This window comes from Lepisma saccharinum, chromosome 1 (genome assembly GCF_977018435.1).
Source record: "Lepisma saccharinum chromosome 1, izLepSacc3.1, whole genome shotgun sequence".
Taxonomy (NCBI): domain Eukaryota; kingdom Metazoa; phylum Arthropoda; class Insecta; order Zygentoma; family Lepismatidae; genus Lepisma; species Lepisma saccharinum.
Window position 1 is genome coordinate 80534425 of NC_139229.1, and position 19277 is coordinate 80553701.

The 19277-nt window shown below is 40.1% G+C and overlaps 1 protein-coding gene across 1 annotated transcript; it reads right to left on the bottom strand.

The window, feature by feature from the left end:
- Positions 1–1327: 1327 nt before the first annotated feature.
- LOC145983574 (uncharacterized) lies at positions 1328–11940 on the bottom strand. Its single transcript, XM_083116656.1, has 3 exons — positions 11750–11940; positions 9832–9997; positions 1328–1672 (listed from the first exon to the last, which is right to left on the bottom strand). Exons 1-3 carry the CDS (start codon positions 11922–11924, stop codon positions 1573–1575), a joined length of 441 nt encoding a protein of 146 aa, XP_082972782.1. The 5' UTR covers positions 11925–11940; the 3' UTR covers positions 1328–1572.
- Positions 11941–19277: the final 7337 nt, after the last annotated feature.

The following is a 19277-nucleotide window of genomic DNA, read 5'->3' on the forward strand; positions in this document are numbered from 1 at the left end:
GTATTCCTTCGCGAGTAACTAGCGCCCGGCATGACGTATTTCGCGCATGCGCAGCAGTTGCAGCGAACATAGCGGCAAGCAGTGTGTCTGTGGCTGTGGAGCAGCGGTGTGTAATCAAATTTCTCGTGAAGGAGAAAGTGAAACCAGCTGAGATTTTCAGACGATTGCAAGCACAGTATGGTGAACAAACGATGTCGCGGACAAGAGTGTACGAATGGTGTGAGCAGTTTCGCGAAGGACGGGAGCTGGTGACAAATGAAGCGCATGGACACATTCGCCCGACTGCAGTCACACCAGTGAATATCGCACGTGTTGAGCAAATGATTCTTGAGAACCTGCGAGTAACAGTGTGGGATATTGCTGCCGAGGTGAATATCAGTGTCGGGAGTGTTGAGCCAATCATTCACGACCACTTACGCTTCCGCAAAATCTGTGCAAGGTGGGTTCCCCGCCAGCTGACATTCGATCAGAAGTGGACACGCAGGACGGTCTGTGAACAGCATCTGAATCGGTTTCGAGCAGAAGGTGATGAATTGTTGCAATCCATCATCACGTGTGATGAAACATGGTTGCACAATTCAACCCCAGAGACCAAAAGACGCAGCATGGAGTGGCGGCATAAAGGTTCCCCGCCCCCCAAGAAAAGCAAAACGCAGCCGTCCGCTGGATAGAGCATGGCAAGTGTCTTCTGGGACATGAAGGGCGTTATCCATGTGGATTTTCTGGACAAAGGGAGCACGATTAATGCCCAGTATTACTCCACATTGTTGAGTGGTGCTGTACGAGAGTCCATTCGCAAGAAAAGACCTGGGATGTTGTCTGGAAATGTCATTCTTCTCCATGACAATGCCCGCCCTCACACGGCCAATGTGACAACAACAACTCTGGCCGACATGCGCTGGGAAGTTCTGCCCCATCCCCCCTACAGTCCGGATTTAGCCCCCAGTGATTATCATTTGTTTGCACCCCTTAAAGACCATCTGGGAGGGAAGAAATTCACGACAGACGAAGCACTGCGGAGCGATGTCCTCCAGTGGCTACGACAACAACCAAGTTCTTTCTACGCCAAAGGAATTCGGGAGCTGCCAGAACGATGGCAACGGTGCCTCGGCGCGCACGGAGAATACTTTGAAAAACTGACATAGTTTGGTGTTTCTTCTGCTACCTATTTCCTCTGCAGAAATAAAAGTCCCGGTCAACCTTGAACGACCTTTGTAACTTTCAAATATCGTGTTTCTAAATAACAATATAATTTTCAACTTTGGTAAATATTTATTTCAATACTAGTCAAAAGTGAACTTAATGATTGCAAATTAAGTTCGTTTATTTAGCCTTAAATTTTCTGAAAATACATGAACTGTTTTAAATCACTTAAACAGTAAGCTATATAGCTAACGTTGATGTAACCACAGAAAGAGCTTTTAATTCCCAAGAGTCAACCGTGGTAGATAGAACACATACGAGCTTTTCAAGGCTTACACATATGATTTACAAATAAGGAACAAGCGTATACATTAAGATATTTTACAAGTTTCCGCTGACGACGTAAGATTTGACGTATTCATGCTTCTTTCAAAATAAGTTGTCTTTCGTTTTCATGAACTTTCTTCCGCTGAGAGCTAGACCATCCAGCATACGAGTAATGTCCACCATTATGCTCTCGACATCGGCTCTGAAATAAAAATGTTTGTTTTTAAATCAAGGAAGCTTAGAAGCTTCTTATTTATTATAGGTATTGATTTATTTCGCCTTATTTTCCATGGTGGAGTTAAGGCTGTGGGGTCCTCCTCTACTACTTACTTAACCATGCTTACGTCTACATTTTCATGATTCTTGTTGAGAAACCGGATGGTAAGAGGCCTGTAGGAAGGCCAAGACGAAGATGGAGAGATGACGTTGAGATGGAAAAGATTGAATTGATCTTGCCCAGGATAGGGACAGATGGAAGGCTGCTAGTGTTGCTGCAGCCATAAACTTTCGGGTTTAAGAAGGCTAGAGAGTGAGTGAGTTACTTAGTTAGTTACATCTACGTTTTTTCATTAAGAAAAGCAAATACAAAGAATAAAACTAAAGTAATAAGAAATAGGATAAGATAAATAAATACAAAAAAGAACAGTAAAAACAGTACACACAGAAAATCTAAACCTAGACAAACAAATACGTGAAGACACAAACGCGCGCGCGCTCACACACACGCACATACATACACACAATATTCATTTCTCAAACATTCGGGTAATACTGCATTTTAGAGTGTTGACGGATATCAGTGTCCTTTCCTGCAGTTAATATGCATTCTTGATTGAAGTTAAGATGGGGTGCTTGGTAGGAAATATCTTATTTGCCACTTAAGAATTAATATTTAGGATGCATTTCGAATTTCGAGGGGCAGTTTGTTCCACAGACAAGCGAAGGAGTTGTGAAGGACAATGGTACGTCTTCCAAAACTTGGATTGAAATGCCACGATGACTTGAATTGACAGATTAGATTGGCTTGGCGCTAAGAAAAGCCTTATCTCAGATTTCCACTCATAACGACTCTTAGGGAGCTTTTATTACAAAGCGATAACCAACACGTGTCTCTTGGAAATTAACCTTGTAATAAAGGTAACCTTCCGAACCGAAGCGACACAAGCTGCACGTGTCGCTGGGACTGGGCCATTTTTTCAATATCGTGCATCGCCTCTCGTCGGTCTGCATGCGCGGTGAATGTTTCGTTTGAGGGAGATTTCAGACCGAAGCGACAAGCGACACATGCCGCTTGAGAACGAGCGAATCAACGGCAACGTTCGGTCTATAAGCAAGCCTCCCCGATGGCATAGTGGCACCGTCGTCGCCTTGTAATCAAGGAGTCCCGGTTTCGACACACGGTGGAGGAACATAGTGGTTCGGATCTCACTTTAAACTGTAGGTCCAGTCCAGATTAGCCTTTCTGTGCATAAAGTGGGCTTAAAAACAAACTCAACATGTATATATATGAACAGAAAGATTGTATTTCAATGATTTCAACAATATATAACTTGAACTGCGAAGGGTACAGCCACGCGTCAATTTCTTGTTAACTGTGTTTTGTATATTTGCATGTGACGCTTATATTTAGGCCTATCTCAACAAGTACACCCACCTAACTTATACATCATTTTCGTCCAAGGTGAAGTTCCACCGACATTGGACAAAAATATTGTGTAAAGAAGAGTGTGTGATGTACAATAGGTAACATAATTAAACCGGTTGTATGTATAATTTTGAGTTTATTTTTAAATATTAAATAAAGTTTTGTGTATGCCGCGATTAAAAAATAGGGGGTGGATCCACGTGGCCCAAGGCTCCCCTTAACAACTTCTGGTTCTCGTCCACCTTCATTTAACCTTTTGGAGCCCAAGGCCATTTTCACAGGTAACCTTCTTGCTGGCCGAGATGATTTTGAGCAAAATTCAGAGCTTCAATTAAATCAGTGTAGATCGGAGGCTAATTGCCCTAGAGAGATGAATGATATACCGTTGTACGCGGAATGAACCGGAGTTTCAGACTATATGCAATTTATGCAAGTTCGGTGTATATGTGGCGGTGGGGTGGGGAGAACTCCCAAAATTCCAAAATTTCGGAAAAATTGGGATTCCCCCTCCTTCCCCCAAGATAAAAGTACATGACAGTGTTAACATACACATGGAAATTATAGCTGGCATGTAAAGAACACAAAAATATTTGCATTATTATCGTATGAGTAATGTAACGCGAGTTGTACCTCCAAAAGGAATGGTCAGCACGCCACTGATTCAAGCTTCAAAATGCAGCGTTACCTTGAAATGACTGTAGTTCAGAGGCTACATATATTCTGATCTGCTACATATATGTTTTTAAATATCAAGATCGTCAACGTCGTTTATGAAGTTCACATTTTCCACATTTTTGTGTATAAGAACATACTGTTTTTTTTAAATCTATGTAAAGGATTGTTTACATTCTTCATATACAGGAATGCTGATTTTTAACTGTTGCCGGCTTAAATGTACTAATAATATGCTGTTGTATTGTCTGCCATTTAAAAAAAACATTGACATGTAGAATGTAGATCATATCGTTTTTACAATGCATTGATTAGTGTTGCCCACGGGACGAGACGGGACAGGCTTTTAATAATTCGAGACGAGACGAGATTGACCATGTGTCATAAGACAAACGAATATTTTCGAGACGAGACAGCATTGCCACAAGACTCCACGAGACGAGACAGGCCAAAGTCTCGTCTCGTGGGCAACACTAGCATTGATATGAGATAAAAACAATTCTGCTGACTGGATAGGCACCTTGCATTCTGAATGTTTTTTACAAACCATGCCCATAAGAATTCCAGTTCTTCATGATTTACTAATAATTCGGCCTACGTATAGGGCCGGTGGCAACCCACCATCGTGAGGAAATTGGGGAGCTCCGAGTGAGTGAGCGTAATCCGGTCGCGAAGTCCTACAACGGCTGGGGGTTGGTTGGGCCGACCACCCATCTCCCTAGTCTGGCTGCAGATCTCCACGCCCCCTTGGTGGCCCGCGTGGGAGGGAGCCCAATATTGGGCTGTAGCGCTAAAGGGTTACTTTATGATTTACTATTCATATAGAATTAATATTAAACCCCTTTTTCTAATATTTTTGAAAGAAAGCATGGATGTTGAGACTTTTGAGTAAGGGATTGAAAGACAAGCCGTGGCATGAAACGTTACAGGTAAATAAGAAGTTGACAGTTGCATAACTTACATACAGTTCACCAACACAGAACCTGTCGTGGTGTAGTTGGTTAAGGCGGTGGTCTTACGTTTTTCTCCCCTATAAAACATTGGTCGTGAGATCGATTCCCACCTATTCTCGTTAATTTTTTATATAGACTCACGCGTATAGCTCACAATGTGACTTAATATGCATTAAAAAGTAATGTTTGATTTCTGTTTGATTTCTTAAGATGAAAAGTACACTCAGAATGTAAAAAGTTAATAACTATTAGTGACGCATACCTTCCCCCAACAAGATAAGTGTTATACTTGGGTTATGTCTTCCTTCTCGTTATTTTTCTGTTTTATCCTTTTACTCTCTCCCATTCCCAATTTCCTGCACTTCTCTCTATTTTCTGTCTCTGATATCCGTTCTGCTTAGAAATTCGACCTTACCTCCGCTGTATGCTGGCTTGAATTTTAGCTTCAGTTTGGAATACTGTGTATAGATGGCGCAGACGTATATAATATGGACAAGTCATGAGGTAATGAAACCACTTGACTAATCATTAATCACTTTATACTGATAAAACAACTTTATGTGATGCTTGTAGATACAGGTAAGGTTAACCGACAATTGTAGCAAGTAGTTAATAAGTCGACGTTTATAATTATAAGTAACACAAAGAAAGTTAGTGATGTGATTTCAAACGTTGTTTCTTCAATGCTGCTTTTATTGTAACTTGGGGTTAATGGAATGAAGATTCCTTGTTGATTGTAAATTATTAAATGTTCAAAAAGTATTTCACTGTGTAAGTGAGATACAGGTGTAGAAACATAAATATCTGTAAGTTGTAAACAAACATCAGATAGAAAGTTGCTGACTTTATAAGTGTGTGAGACATAACTGGAAGAAGTGAATCGTAGAGTAAATGGTTGAGGCATTGGATTGCCAATCTTTATTTCTCTCGAATGAGCAGTGATCTTCTGATCGAACCCCGATCCTTCCGTTTTAATTTTCAAGCAATACCCACACGTTTTTCTCAGTGTGGTTGAACGTTTAGTAAATAAAATAATGTAAATAAGTAATGTTGAATTTCTGCCTATTTTCTTCTATTTTCTAAAAAGTGTTAAAAATAATAGGAACACTTTGATGGTGAAAGAACTCTCAAGATACACAGCTTCATAAAGTAGGGTCCCTACACGTCCCGGAATGGTTTAATTTGTCTTGGAATAAGGGGGGGGGGTGAGTTGCAGAAATGAGTAAGACTATACTTTCATGAATTTCGTTATGATGAGGATGATATGATGAAATTGATGAAGGGACGCTCACACAGAACAGCCATTCCCAGCACGAGATTCCAACACAGTACACTTGGTCCATGACCTTGGAATTTGCTTCTGAAATACCTTAACATATTTTGAAACTCTGCGGCAGTTTCAGTGTACAGTTCACTGTGCAGCTACAGACACTTCTGGGTAGTAAATTTCGTTGACTAAAAAAAACCCATAATTCAATTATGTTAACGACTACTCTCTTTACTTTGTTGTGAACACATGTTATTATTGTTCGCTTTCTATTTCTAACTGTAGGTCCATTCCCAATTATAGTGTTTATATGCATGAGTTGGTACAAAACGTAAAGGCTCTTTTGGAAAACGAAGGAAAATTCGTAAGTTAGGCAAATATTAAAATAAGATCGCGCAATTGAAGTTGTCACGGTATCCAGTGACATGTGAAACGCAGTTCGATATAAATTATTTTTGTTTATTGATTCATTGTATGTTCAAATATAAAAGTGTGAGGTTTGATTTATTTTATGGATAAAATTGTATCCGACCAGACGTCGGGAGTTGGGAGACGGGTTTTTCCTGAGTGACAGCCGAACTGTCATTGCGGCTTAGAACATGACATATTTGCACCAACACGGGGCGTCACGGAGAATGGAAAGGATTATTTTCGTCGGGACCGAGCTAGGAGTCGCAGCGCGTGGGCGAACCCATTTTTCACGGATGACCAGGAAAATCAGCTGGAGCCCAAGCCTGAAAGAATCGGGGACGCGCCTGGTGATCGCGTTTCAAGACAATGGACAGAGGTCATTTCCATCTCTTCAGAAACCCACGCCAAGCCACTTTAACGTGCTTCTCAACGGACAAATTCGAAAGTGATAAAAACAAGAGTACTACGAGTCCAGACACAGTTTTTACCCGGATTTCATAGAGAGAGCATCTCCGCGCTACTCTCTCGCGTGATTATTGTTTTGTCTCCGTGGACTTTGTTTTCTTACGTACCGTAAGCGAATTGCAGATAGAGAGTTACCAGTGTTCGCCTTATTTTGGTGAAGTATTACGCGGTGATTTGTTTTTGCCAAGCGTGGACTACATAATAATGGGCGGCTAAAGGAGATAGAGAAGGGAGTCCGTCGACTTCCCTGACGCCTGCAACGATGCATTGCCATCATCCGATGAAGCCAGTCAGCCAGCGCCAAAAACGACACCAGAGCCAACCACTGCCCAAAGCCCGAAGGACGTATCCAGTTCGACGTTCCAATCGAAGCCCGTTGCCAGAGAGAGAGAGAGAGAGAAGGACGTTTCCAGTTCGACGTTCCAATCGAAGCCCGTTACCAGAGAGAGATGATTCCAGGACGGCGCTTGATTGATGCCCGACACTAGAGATATTCCGGACCGGCGCGTGACCACGTACACCCGACGCTAGTGACGACAGGAACACCCGACGTTCTAAGGAAGTGAAAGGTGCCCAACATCGTCGCAATCATCCGTCGTCGCGATCGACCTCGGAGAACAATTTCGCCGCAAAGGAACCGTGTGCAAGTCCCGCATCCAGGAGAGATGAATGACCGCACGATGTAGCAGAGTCCGGTAGAGTATTCTTCAGATGGTCTATGTCCACGTAAACGTGCATTGTTAGTATCAACACCGTACTGTTAACGCCGAAGTTTCACTTATTTGCAAAGTGACTCAGGAACCCCGAACCTAATTTTCGTGTCTGATAATTTTTGGTATTGTTATAAAAAAAAAAGAGTCATTTCAGGTTCAGATGTTCTAATTTAATTGTCTGCATTCAGAGTTACAAGCTCCATTCCATTACTTTAATTTTTAATGTAAATTGTGCAAGTGTGCTCCATTTTTGTGTAACCGACCGCCCCGTCGCGCCATTTAATTTGTCAATAGCTGACTGATGAGTCCTTTTTAATTGTGGAAAGCCTATTTTATATTGCAAGGTCGTGCGCGTGAAGTACTATTATTTGTTGCATAGTGGTTTTTGATGTAATTTTTGCTCGCGCCGACGATTGATTTGTGTATTCCGGCAGCTGGAGCCGATTAAGTTTTTGCATCACTATGTAATGGTGCAGTTGTTCTCATTGGACGAGAGAGGCTTATGTGTATTACCCTCGTCCGATAAACTTGTTAAATGTCGTGCTTACGACTGGATGCATACGTTCATTCGAACGAAAGATTTAAGCACGCCGACCCAATTGTCTTAGTTAACCGCTTTCTGAGGACTGGCACATAAATTAATTTAAAAGAGCACAGGAGCTGGCAGACAAATACCCTAAATTCACATAAAGGTTTAAAACTAAAAAGGAATGATATGTTAATGAGATCCATGATTTGTATCTATACTTCACATGTAAAAATACCTCAGATGTGTGTAAGAGAGAGAGAGAGAGAGAGTGAATGAGTGAGCGATTAAGGAGGCAATGTAAACAGTTGTTGATTGCAATATTTTTTTGTTGTTACAATATATATTCACTTTTTACCGTTCGTCAGTGTTGTTATTTGACGTTTTTCAGGTATCGGATATTATGATATTAGTGTGTTATGATTGTTCGAATCTACATATCCAAGGTAAACGAAACAGTGTGACATTTCAAGGTATTTATCTCCGCCTCGCAATAGTACGACAATAAACGACCGTCTCAGTATCGAACTTAAACACCTGGACCGTAAGTGTCACGACCGGTTTCCCGTACGCATAACGACTTTTGGCCCCGTGCCGGGGTATGAATGACACGTCATTTCGGGGACCGTGAGTGCACTCGTTACAAAGTTGCCATGCTAAATAAATGCATATTTGCATAACTATTCAAGACGCTGTAGAGGTGTAGGATTCTTTAGTAAAGATTTTCCTATTTGAATGCCAGGAAGTTTAACTAGAAGTCGACATCGGAGAAAGTGGACGTGTTTCTCATGGTTAGCGCTCTTATTTGTGATTCTTAGGTTCGCGGGTTCGATTCCCGGAACCGACAAATATATATATTTTTTCAAGATATTGAAGAATGCAAACAATGTAGGTGGCAGCACACAAGATTATATGCAATTATCTTGTGCTAATGGATTTGCCAAAGCAATCATATGATTGAAAGAGGAGGGGCAAAGAAAGGCCTTTATAAGTGCAGCACCACTCGGAAACACACTGCAAAAACGACCCTTCCGTGGATTCCGCCCAACCATAGGAAAATGCGGCATAACCGCAAAGAGAACAACAGCAGCATCAGTAACTATAATAATAATAATAATAATGCATTTGTTGGCCGGCAAAGCACCTGGAAGTGTCCGTACATCAGTGTTAAATAAAATAAAACTAACAACTACAGCATTTCTTGTCCCTTGGCTGCCGAGCTGAGTTGTCGAAGAAAGAACTGGCCTAACCCGGAAATAATGCAACACATGTTTTGTTGTGCCAGATTGTGCGGAATTAAGGGTGAGGGCATGGGGAGCAGTGATTCTCCCGTCCCCCATACACACTTTTTGTCCCCGCACTATGGTCTCTTAATGCTAAGCCTTGTCTACCAGTGAATTTGACCCAATATCATCTGCCTCAATTCCATTTTAAATAAGCCTTGCCCCTCCCTCCCCCACCCCTCTCACTCAGTTAAGACACGTAATCGCCGCTACTGTGTGCATACATTTATGAACAACAAAAACAACATGTAAAAAACGCAAATCTAAAGTGATCACGTTTGAACGTTTGACCATCAAAGCGCGAGGCCCTGTGCGGTGGCACGCGTCGCACACCCCTAGCGGCGGCCCTGCATCAAGTCTTCACCCCAGTCCAATGAAAGGAAATATTATTGGCATAAGTAGATGGCACAGTGAACATAAACTTACTCCATATTATCTTCTGGCTCCTCTTCACTCGCATTACTTCTAATCTTCTCATTTTCCCCCTCGGTCTTCCGATTTCCATCCGCAGAACGAACTTCAGCTAAAATGGCAGGACACGATTTGACACGCCTCAGACGTGGCACCGACAGGTCTATGTAGGGCTTCCAGCCTGCAATGGAACATTAACGATTACGATTACAATTTCTCTTTGGTCACAAATCTTCTCATACTTCTGTGACTGTAAACAAACTACGTCGTTAAATTTACTGCCTATAAAAACAGAAATGTACTAGTCCCACACACTACGGAAATATAGTTTTAAAATGTAACACTCTCTCTTGTGGAATTTTCGCGCATCACAAGTTGGATGCTTTCACAAATTTGCACCAAGCAACTGTTCTGGGGTACTAATTTTCCTCATAATGTTGTCTAAAGATATACTATTGGCTGCGATTTGGTTCCAAAACTAGGGGGCAAGGTGCCAAAACTGGGGGGGGGGGCAAAGACAGCTTACTTTCGCTCGTAGATAAGGTTTATCATAGTGCGGGAGCAAAAGTGACAAAAAGTGTGTGTGGGGTGCAACTGCCCCCTCATGCCCCCCTTAATCGCCGCCACTGTAGTTTACCTCATGTGTAGAAGATTAATACGTACACCGCTGAAACTTCAGAAAATACATATCTCTACATGGCGTCATCTAACTCTCTTCGTTAAACATCCTCGACGTACAGTGGTATTCGCAAGTATTGTGCGGTAAATTGTCTATTAACGTTTTCACCCGACGTATCCATATATAGTAGGTCTCCGTGACCGGATTACGCTCACTCGCTCGGAGCTTCCCAATTTCCTCACGATGGTGGGTTGCCACCGGCCCTATACGTAGGCCGAATAAATTCCGACCAGAGCCGGATTTGAACCTACGCCGTCCCGCAGCGAACGATCTCAAGACGAGTGAACCCGCACGGCTACGGAGGAGGGCTGCTATTTATATAGTAATGGTTAATTAATAACGTAATTCAACTTGTGTCCAATGCTGTACATTTTCCCAGTCCCAAAAGTTGGGTGGACTCAACCTGCCTGTGGGCACAAACCCATCTGTGGACACCCTTGCCCCTAAACACTTCCTTTTCTTGATCTAATTGATTAAATATGGTGCACCTAAGGTTTAAACGTTTTACATATATTTTATTAGAAATGGTCTTCCTCCGTGGCCGTGCTGTCTAAGGCACTTTCGGGTCCGACTGCGGACGGCATGGGTTCGAGTCCGCCTTGGTTCAGTCTCTGGGTTTTCGGCCTGTGTATAGGACCGGTGACCACCCACCATCGTGAGGAGCTACGAGTGAGTAGCGTAAGCCGGACTCGGAACTCTCCTATAACGGCTGAGGGTTCGCCCCATTCGGGTTGAAGATCTTCACACCTCTAGGTAGGTACCAGGTTCGAATGCCGGCCTGGGGTTTGTGAGTGTCCATTCATCAATTGCATCATATCATAATTCATCCCCATCTTCGCAAATTAACCAAAAGTGGCACAAAAAAAGCGAAAAAGCAAATCAATCAATCAAAAACCTCTAAATAGGATTGTGGGAGGGAGACTGGCAGTCGCGTGATAGGGGTTATGTTATGTTCTATTTTAGAAAAAATATAAATTTAGTATTATTTTAAGGTAAATATCCCCCAAATTTTGTTGGCGCAGTCTGCACCATAATCTCCGCACCTGTGGCCCTGCTGTGTCTAAAAGTTATTAACAAAATAGTTAAAGTATTATACACTCATCTGGTATCAGGTGGATCTGGTAGAAGAGTATCCCCAAGGATATAATAATAATAATAATAATAATAATAATAATAATAATAATAATAATAATAATAATAATAAAATTTCTGGCGATGCCTAGCGACCAATGCTTTGTAGAGTGGATAACGTACGTGTTAGGCGGCTCCTCACAGCAACCTGCTTCGACTGGTAGGCCTCCAGCGAGAAGTGCCGTTTGCCCACCCTGTTCCTGAGACCACTGAGCCCACCACTCTTGGAAGTTTCCACAAAGGCAGGGCTCCTGGACGTCAGGACGAACGGACGAAAGAAGTTTGAATGGTTACTCATTTTCAGCTGTTTTACCCTCACCTATCAAATCTATCGTTTCTATGCGACAGGAACAACAATGCCCAGTGCCACTTGTTATATTAACCGATTCTAAGAATGCATAGAATTCAATGCAAACTCATGGAAAAAATTATTATTATTATTGTATAAATATATATTTGGTTTCAGCTTTTCAGCTATGCACCAGTTACAATTTCATAATTTTAAAATAAAATATTTTCTCTTCTAATATAGTTGGTAAGTATATATATTATTTTTTTGGTCGGATTCCTCAAAAGTGTTGACAAGGCATATGCCCCATTATATCCTGCTTCTTTTAGTTCTCGTAAGACATAATCACGCGTAGTTTTGTTGAGACGACATTCAATTATAATATGATTCGGAGTTCCTTAGTTGCACCACACTGACAGATTGGGGATTGCACAATCTTCCTAGTGTACAAGTCTTTGGAGGCAAGGGTCAGACCCGTACCCAAAGGGGGGGGGGCAAGACAGCCATGGCCCCCTCTCGAGCAATTAAATATTTTAATGGGAACCTATAAAAACCTACAAAAATAACGTGGACGATTTTTAAGATTTTGCAAGAATTTAGATTTTCTTCTTGCATAAATGAATGGGTTGTTTCTGAAGAGAGACAGACTGCAGAAATCTGCCGTCTATTATATTTAGTAATTTTAGTTTTATAACCATTTATGCAGAGCTACCAAACGTCCCAATTTGGTAGGGACAGTTCACTATTTTTAATACCTGTCCTAACGTTTTCGAACTGCAGTCTTCATGAGAAAATGTCCTTCTTTTGGTTAATTACATTCAGACATGTTCATCATTATGAGAATCATTCATATTACGTATAACTTAATTTGTATTTTTTTGTGTAAACATAGATTATCCTTATTATAAATCAAATCATGGCTGTTCAGTGGTGCTGGTATAAAAAATTAAAACATTGTTTATTTGGGTATACTGTATTATTCGAATACTTTTCAGAATGAAATGTAAGGAATAAGCACCAAGCTGTAAGCCATTGTATTGTTGATTGTCGGGTCAGGGAGTGGGGGACTATTGCTGAGTTGATTTTTTCCCGTTACTTTGGTCTATTTGCAACACTACAATTATATGTCCAGCTGAAATACTACCATAGCTTTGGTGGTCACATCCAGGATACGAATTCCCATGGCGGAAGGGGTATATCCCACCTTCCCACCAACGATCTTGTTCCATTACAATCTTGCCACCATCAAAATTTTCCGAGGGGAAGAGTTTGTGTTATAACAACAACGCTAAACAATTAGTTTTGACCTCAGACATACTTTACTAAGAATGATATCAGAAACACATACAAAGAAGGAAGAACAAAGAATGATGTCTGTCTGTGTGTGAATGTTGCATACATCTCTTGTTCTCTGTCTCTCTCTGGAGCTGGTAATAGCATGGGGACTAAAACGTAGGTACTTCTGTAGTCATAGATAAGATTTTATAATTATATCAAATTGGACAAGTAAGGAACCGAGCCATGACTGCGAAGGGGTTTTTCACCCCCTAGGCCCCTGGAACATAGATTAGACCGACCTGTTATTTCTCCTCCATTTCTCACCTCCTTTCTTCGGAAATGAAACAGCACTTACATGTTAATTTAATAGGAAAACTAATGTCGTCTTAAAGTATTATTTTTTGCCCCTCAACCTTGTTATCTTTAATTTGCAATCGAATTTGCAGATGTGCTCCTCTCCGGTCTAACAATTTCCAGTCAGACGGGTTTGTGGACATATTGTGTTCACCCAACTTTTAGGGGTGATTTTTTGTCATGCAAATTTGACTGAATAAACACAGTATTGGACGGAAGTTCAACTAACGTTATCATTTAAGCATCTACATAAATAGCAAAATAGTACACTACCATGTAGGCTAATAAGTATTATTTTGGGGGGAGGGGGTGAATATCCAGCTCTTACACATTCTTTCATCCCCAGACAGAGAAACGTGAAAACCCTCGACATCCCAAGTTCTAATGTAAAATCTTCAATAATAAAATCATTTAATATTCCATAACAAATATTACCTGAATCTTCATCCCAATTAATATTGTATTTCTTTGAACTTTGTAGGAAGTTCAGTGATAACTATAATATGTTTTTATTTTTATATACTGTGTTATGTAATAGTACATAACGTAATAACAATACATAATAAACATTATATATAAGATATATTGTATTATGTATTGCGTCGTTATTCACTCGCAGCTACAAATTTTGTAAATATTACATTGTTATATGGATATGCATAACATAATACATATAATACATAAACAAATACATATTAGTATACATAAATGAAGTACAGAGTAGTACCGAAAGTCCAGATGAAAACTTCCTACTTATTCTTGTCCATTCTCTAATTCTTTGTTTTTTCTTGAACTTTGTGTAATATTCAGTGATAACGATAATATGATTTTTAGTATTTATTTTTTATTAATATACTGCGTTATATAATAGTACATAATGTAATAATAATATGTACTAAAATATACATAAAATAAATACATTGTATTACATATTGTGTCTTTATTCACTTGTAGCTACAAATTTTGTAAATTTTACATTGTTATATGGATAACATAATAAACATAATACATATAACAAGTACATAGTAGTACAGCAGGTCCAAATGGAATCTTTCTACTTCTTCTTGTCCTTATGGTGCTTAGCAAAGCGTTCTGGTGAGCATAAACCAGGTACATGACTGCAAGTTACACAGCACTTCACGGTCATCTTTCGCTTGCCAAGTAATGATCTGCACATTCTGCATTCTTTCTGTTGCCTGCGTGAAGTGCCACGCTTGAGAAGATCAGTCGTCATGTGTAATGCTGTTTTTGTTGGTCTATTTGAACACAATGTATTTGTTATTACTGCATAACCTGGAGAATGTTTTTCCAGAAGTTGCTTGTACAATTCTTTACTAAAATGGAGGAAACTTACTTTCTACAAAACCCTGGCATTCAGAATCATGCGTTGGATCAAATGAAAGCCAAGTTTTTTGAATCACGAATAGTTCTTCCTAGTACATCAATATGGTTCAATCAGCTGATCTATGATGTCCACCGCACCCATGTTTTTATTGTAGTGTTCTATGACGTGCGGTTTCTTGAATGGGTACATAACCCCTCTAGAAACATACTTTTCACGTTCTGACAAATTTGCTTTGTGTTTTGTTGACAAGATATAAACATCACGCTTGTCTTTGTAGTGGCAGTTAAATAAATTTCCCTTTCTCACAAAACAAGAATCATAGTGATTCAGAGGCAAGTTACATAGTTCCCGTGGAACTCCTCGTTTGGTCCTAATTGTTCCTGTTACATATGTATTCTTTGATTTCAGAAATTCTGCTAGTCTAGAGCAGTGGTTTCCAACTTTAAAAGGTCCGAGAGCCAAAATTATAACTAGCAGTTGATTGGCGGGCCGCATTTTTTGGGAGGGGGGATTAAAAATTACAAAAATTGTAAGTACTGAACTGAAAATGTAGTACTTTCGCATGAACTAAATTTCTAAAATGAGGCAATAAAGACAATGGAATCACAAATCAAAATTGTATAATTACAATTTATTTCACAAAAACTCAATACTTATGGATGAATTGAAAGAAATTAAAAACATACCATACAAATAAGAATCCTTCATAGTAAGTGTTCAATGTGAAATTTGAGGCCGATCTGCTTATTTTATTAAAGTTGGAATGTCCACTTCAATTTCTGTATTTGAAAGTTTTAGAAGGTGAAGCAGTGAAGAATCTGCCAGTCGGCTTCTGTAGCGGTTCTTGATGAACTTCATTCAAGAAAAAAACATTTCACACGTGTATGTGCTGCCGAACATCGATGTCATTCATGCCCAAAACTACGAAGGTTTGGAAAGCGTTTTTTTGATAGGTGTTTGAAAAACCCTGGCCCCTTTTCTAGCCTGGTTTGAAGGAACACATCGCCTTGCAAATCACGCAATTCAAGTTGGAGAGAAGCTTCTTGTTCTTCGATGTTAACGCCAAGAGGATGCTGCTTTTAAGTTCTTCAAAATCTTTAAATCTGAAGTCAAACTCATCCATTATTTCTTTAATATTTGCACTGAATTCTGAAAAGCCCAGTGTTTCTTCATCTTCTGCTAACCTCCGACAGCTTGAAAAATGGACCAGATTATTCTTCTCCAAAGTAACTTTGAAAATCTTCTGTTTATTACGAAACGCATTTATGCTTCTCATTAAATCTGACATCTGCTGGTTTCGTCTCTGCAGTTTCAAGTTCAGTTCGTTCAGATGACCTGTGATATCTGCTAGAAACGCCAGTTGTTTAAGGAAGTCCATACTCTGAAACTGTTCCAGTTGTCTTGCGTCCGATGAGGCAAACTGTTCAAGGAACCCATGGATTTAATTCCTTATTGCAAAAAAATCTCTGAAGGCACTTTCCTGCGCTCAACCACCTCACATGGTTAAGAAGAAGTAAGTCGTCATATTCTGCCTCCTTACCCTCAAAAAACTCTCGTAACTTTCTATGTGGAAGGGCTCTGTTCCCCCCTCGAATCTTGTTTATTATTTGTATAGCTGTTTTAAATACTTCATTTAGTTTCACTGATTTCCCATGCAATGCAATGCAATGCTGGACAATTTACTCCACTTTCCTTAAGCAATCCTACAAATCCAGATTTTTCTCCTGTCATCGATTTTGCTACACCTGTTACAATGCATGAACACTTATCAAAACCTCCGATCTTATCTACCGATTTTTTTACCGCGTCATATATGTCCTTCCCTTAAGTGGTTCCCTGAAGAGAACAGAGGTCAAATAATTCTTCTTTTGTAGAAAAATCGTCCTGTGTTATACGTATAAATATCAAGAGATGATCTGTACTATCATCCAGACACAACGAAAAATAGGAACTACTTTTAATCATGTTATACATTTTTCTGTTCCTTGTTCTCCCATATCCGTAACCCGTCTTTGTAGTCTGGTTAGAAAGTGACACTGATTAAAATTTGCTAGCAACGCTAGCGTCCCTGAAAGCCTTTGCCATTTCAATTACGCACCTTTTCACGTTTCCATCAGAAAAAGGTTTCTTTGCCTTAGCAAGTTCAAGTGAAACTGCATAAGAAGCATATAGGGCTGACATTTGCCCCTTTGTAATGCTGCTAAACATACCTGTCTGCTGTTTGACTTTCATCTTCAGGTCCACAATTAGCAAATTCCTAGACTTTCCTTCATATTTTCCGTATCTTTCTTCATGCTTAGTTGTATACTGTCTCTTCGCGTTATATTCCTTGAGCACTGAAATAATTTGCAAACACACCAAACACTGCAGCTTTCCAATGTTGTTTGTAACGAGGTAGTCTTTTTCTTGATAGGTTCTATTTTCATTTTCAATCTTACGTTTTTTGGAGATATTGCTAATTTCGATATTTGCACAAACTTTAACAATCAGTCACAGTACAATCCGATTTGGAACACTGGAAATCTCTTCGTACTTCGTGCGTAGTAAAACAGATCTCTATAGCGCCGCTCTGCAGTTTGTTTCTAAACACAAACAGTGAAGCCTTGGCGGAAGCGGGTGAGCCGTTCCGCATAGCGAAGGGGTGGAATGCATGGTGTGAAGAGAAAGTTACGTCACTTTAGATTCTTCTGATGATCATTATTGACTGCAAAATCAATTCTACCTGTGATATTTTCTATCTTCACATAGCTCCCGTTCCTTCAGTAAAAATAGAACATATTTTAATAAAAATACATAAAATTAATGTATTTTGCAAACTGTCTTCGCGAGCCGCAAAGAAAGGCATCGCGGGCTGCAAACCCCTGGTCTAGAGGACAAATACCAGTTATCAACTACTATTTCCCGACCTTGTTCAAGAATGTTTTTTTTGCGAGAAAAACAACAATCCTCTGAAATCGAGAGATTATGTGTCCCTGAAATATGATTCAGTTCATATAAGTCTTTACCTATGTAAATGGGAAAATTATACGTGCATCCACATAATTCTGCATTGCTGGAGCAAGAACTGAACAGTTTTATGCCAAATCGAGCCCTCTTTGTCTTAACGTATTGCCGGAAATGAAGCCTTCCTTTATGTAAAAGCAATGATTCATCAATTGCTACTGTTTCACCTGGATCTACCAGTAGCATGCACTTTTCTGAATTCCTGAACCACCAAAACACGTGTCTTTGGACCAGTAGTCTTTTATCTCAGGAATGCGGTTTATACCCATCACCAATAGCAAAGAAAAAAAAACATACATTTCACCATTCGGTACCTCTTTCTACTTCAGACCATGCAAAGTAAAGTTTGTTCACAAATTTTCATTGAAGTACATACCTGCACACTCGTTCGTCCACTCACATAAACTTGATATCACTTTATTGTCTACAAATGCTTCAAAGCAGAGACTGTAGAGGAGACTGAAACTCATTCCAGTCAATAGCAGGGTGAAAATCATACTCAGTTTTTAAAAATCTTCATGTTACACTGAAAAAGTGTCTTCAATTGGATGTGGTATAACTTTCCACCCATCAAATGATAATGGTATGTCTTCTTTATCTTCCGAAATAGATTCCGAAGATACGTCAGATGTTGTAGAAGCTCCAGAATTATCCGAAATATAGTCTGAATCACTAGAATCACTAAAAGAATCCATTTTCGGAATGAAAGAAATCAAGCGTCCTTCTTCGTTAACTCTGAACAAATAGGCACAACAAACGCTCGTTGCTTTTTTCCGTATATGGTCATAAGGGGCGCCACTGTTTCACACGCCGGCTGGTTATTCTGTCAACACATCATACGTGATGTGCCTGGGGGTGAAACGGTTAAGCTTTAATTTGTCAAGTGAGTTCTGGTGGGGGGATTGAATATTATACTTATGGGTGGGATTGTACAACTCTTGAATATCAGCGTTAAGTCTTAGATTATCATGGTAATTTTAGTTAGGTGAGAGACTGGGGGGGGGGGGTATTGAATATCACTTTTACCTCTTAGGCTTGTACAGGAATTCTAATGCAGGGATTGAGTTAATGTTTTGGAGCTGTAGCAATATCCGCTCTTCAGTATCAACAGTAAGACTAAAAATGGCATGGAAATTTTGGTGCTGGTGGTGGTGGTGGGGAGGGGGTTGAGTATTAATTGTTTTAGGTGATATACAGCTCTCGCTTATCAGTGTTAAATCTTAGATTGTCAAGGGATTTCTGTAGTGGAGGGATTCAACATTAAGTTTTGGGGGACTATATTTACCGACACTTGGCGGGGTCAAGTGAAGAAGAAGAAAAGTTGTGAAGAAATGTCTCATCCTTGATAATCAAGATGAATTGGCGATTTTCTTAAGCAAACG

Excerpts from the sequence above, each read along its gene's own strand:
- LOC145983574 (XM_083116656.1), bottom strand. The coding sequence starts at position 11,924 with ATGAGTAACCATTCAAACTTCTTTCGTCCGTTCGTCCTGACGTCCAGG. Across the intron at positions 9,998-11,749 it reads TGTGAGGAGCCGCCTAACAC|GCTGGAAGCCCTACATAGAC; the intron begins GTACGTTATCCA and ends GTTCCATTGCAG. Across the intron at positions 1,673-9,831 it reads GAGCCAGAAGATAATATGGA|AGCCGATGTCGAGAGCATAA; the intron begins GTAAGTTTATGT and ends TTTTTATTTCAG.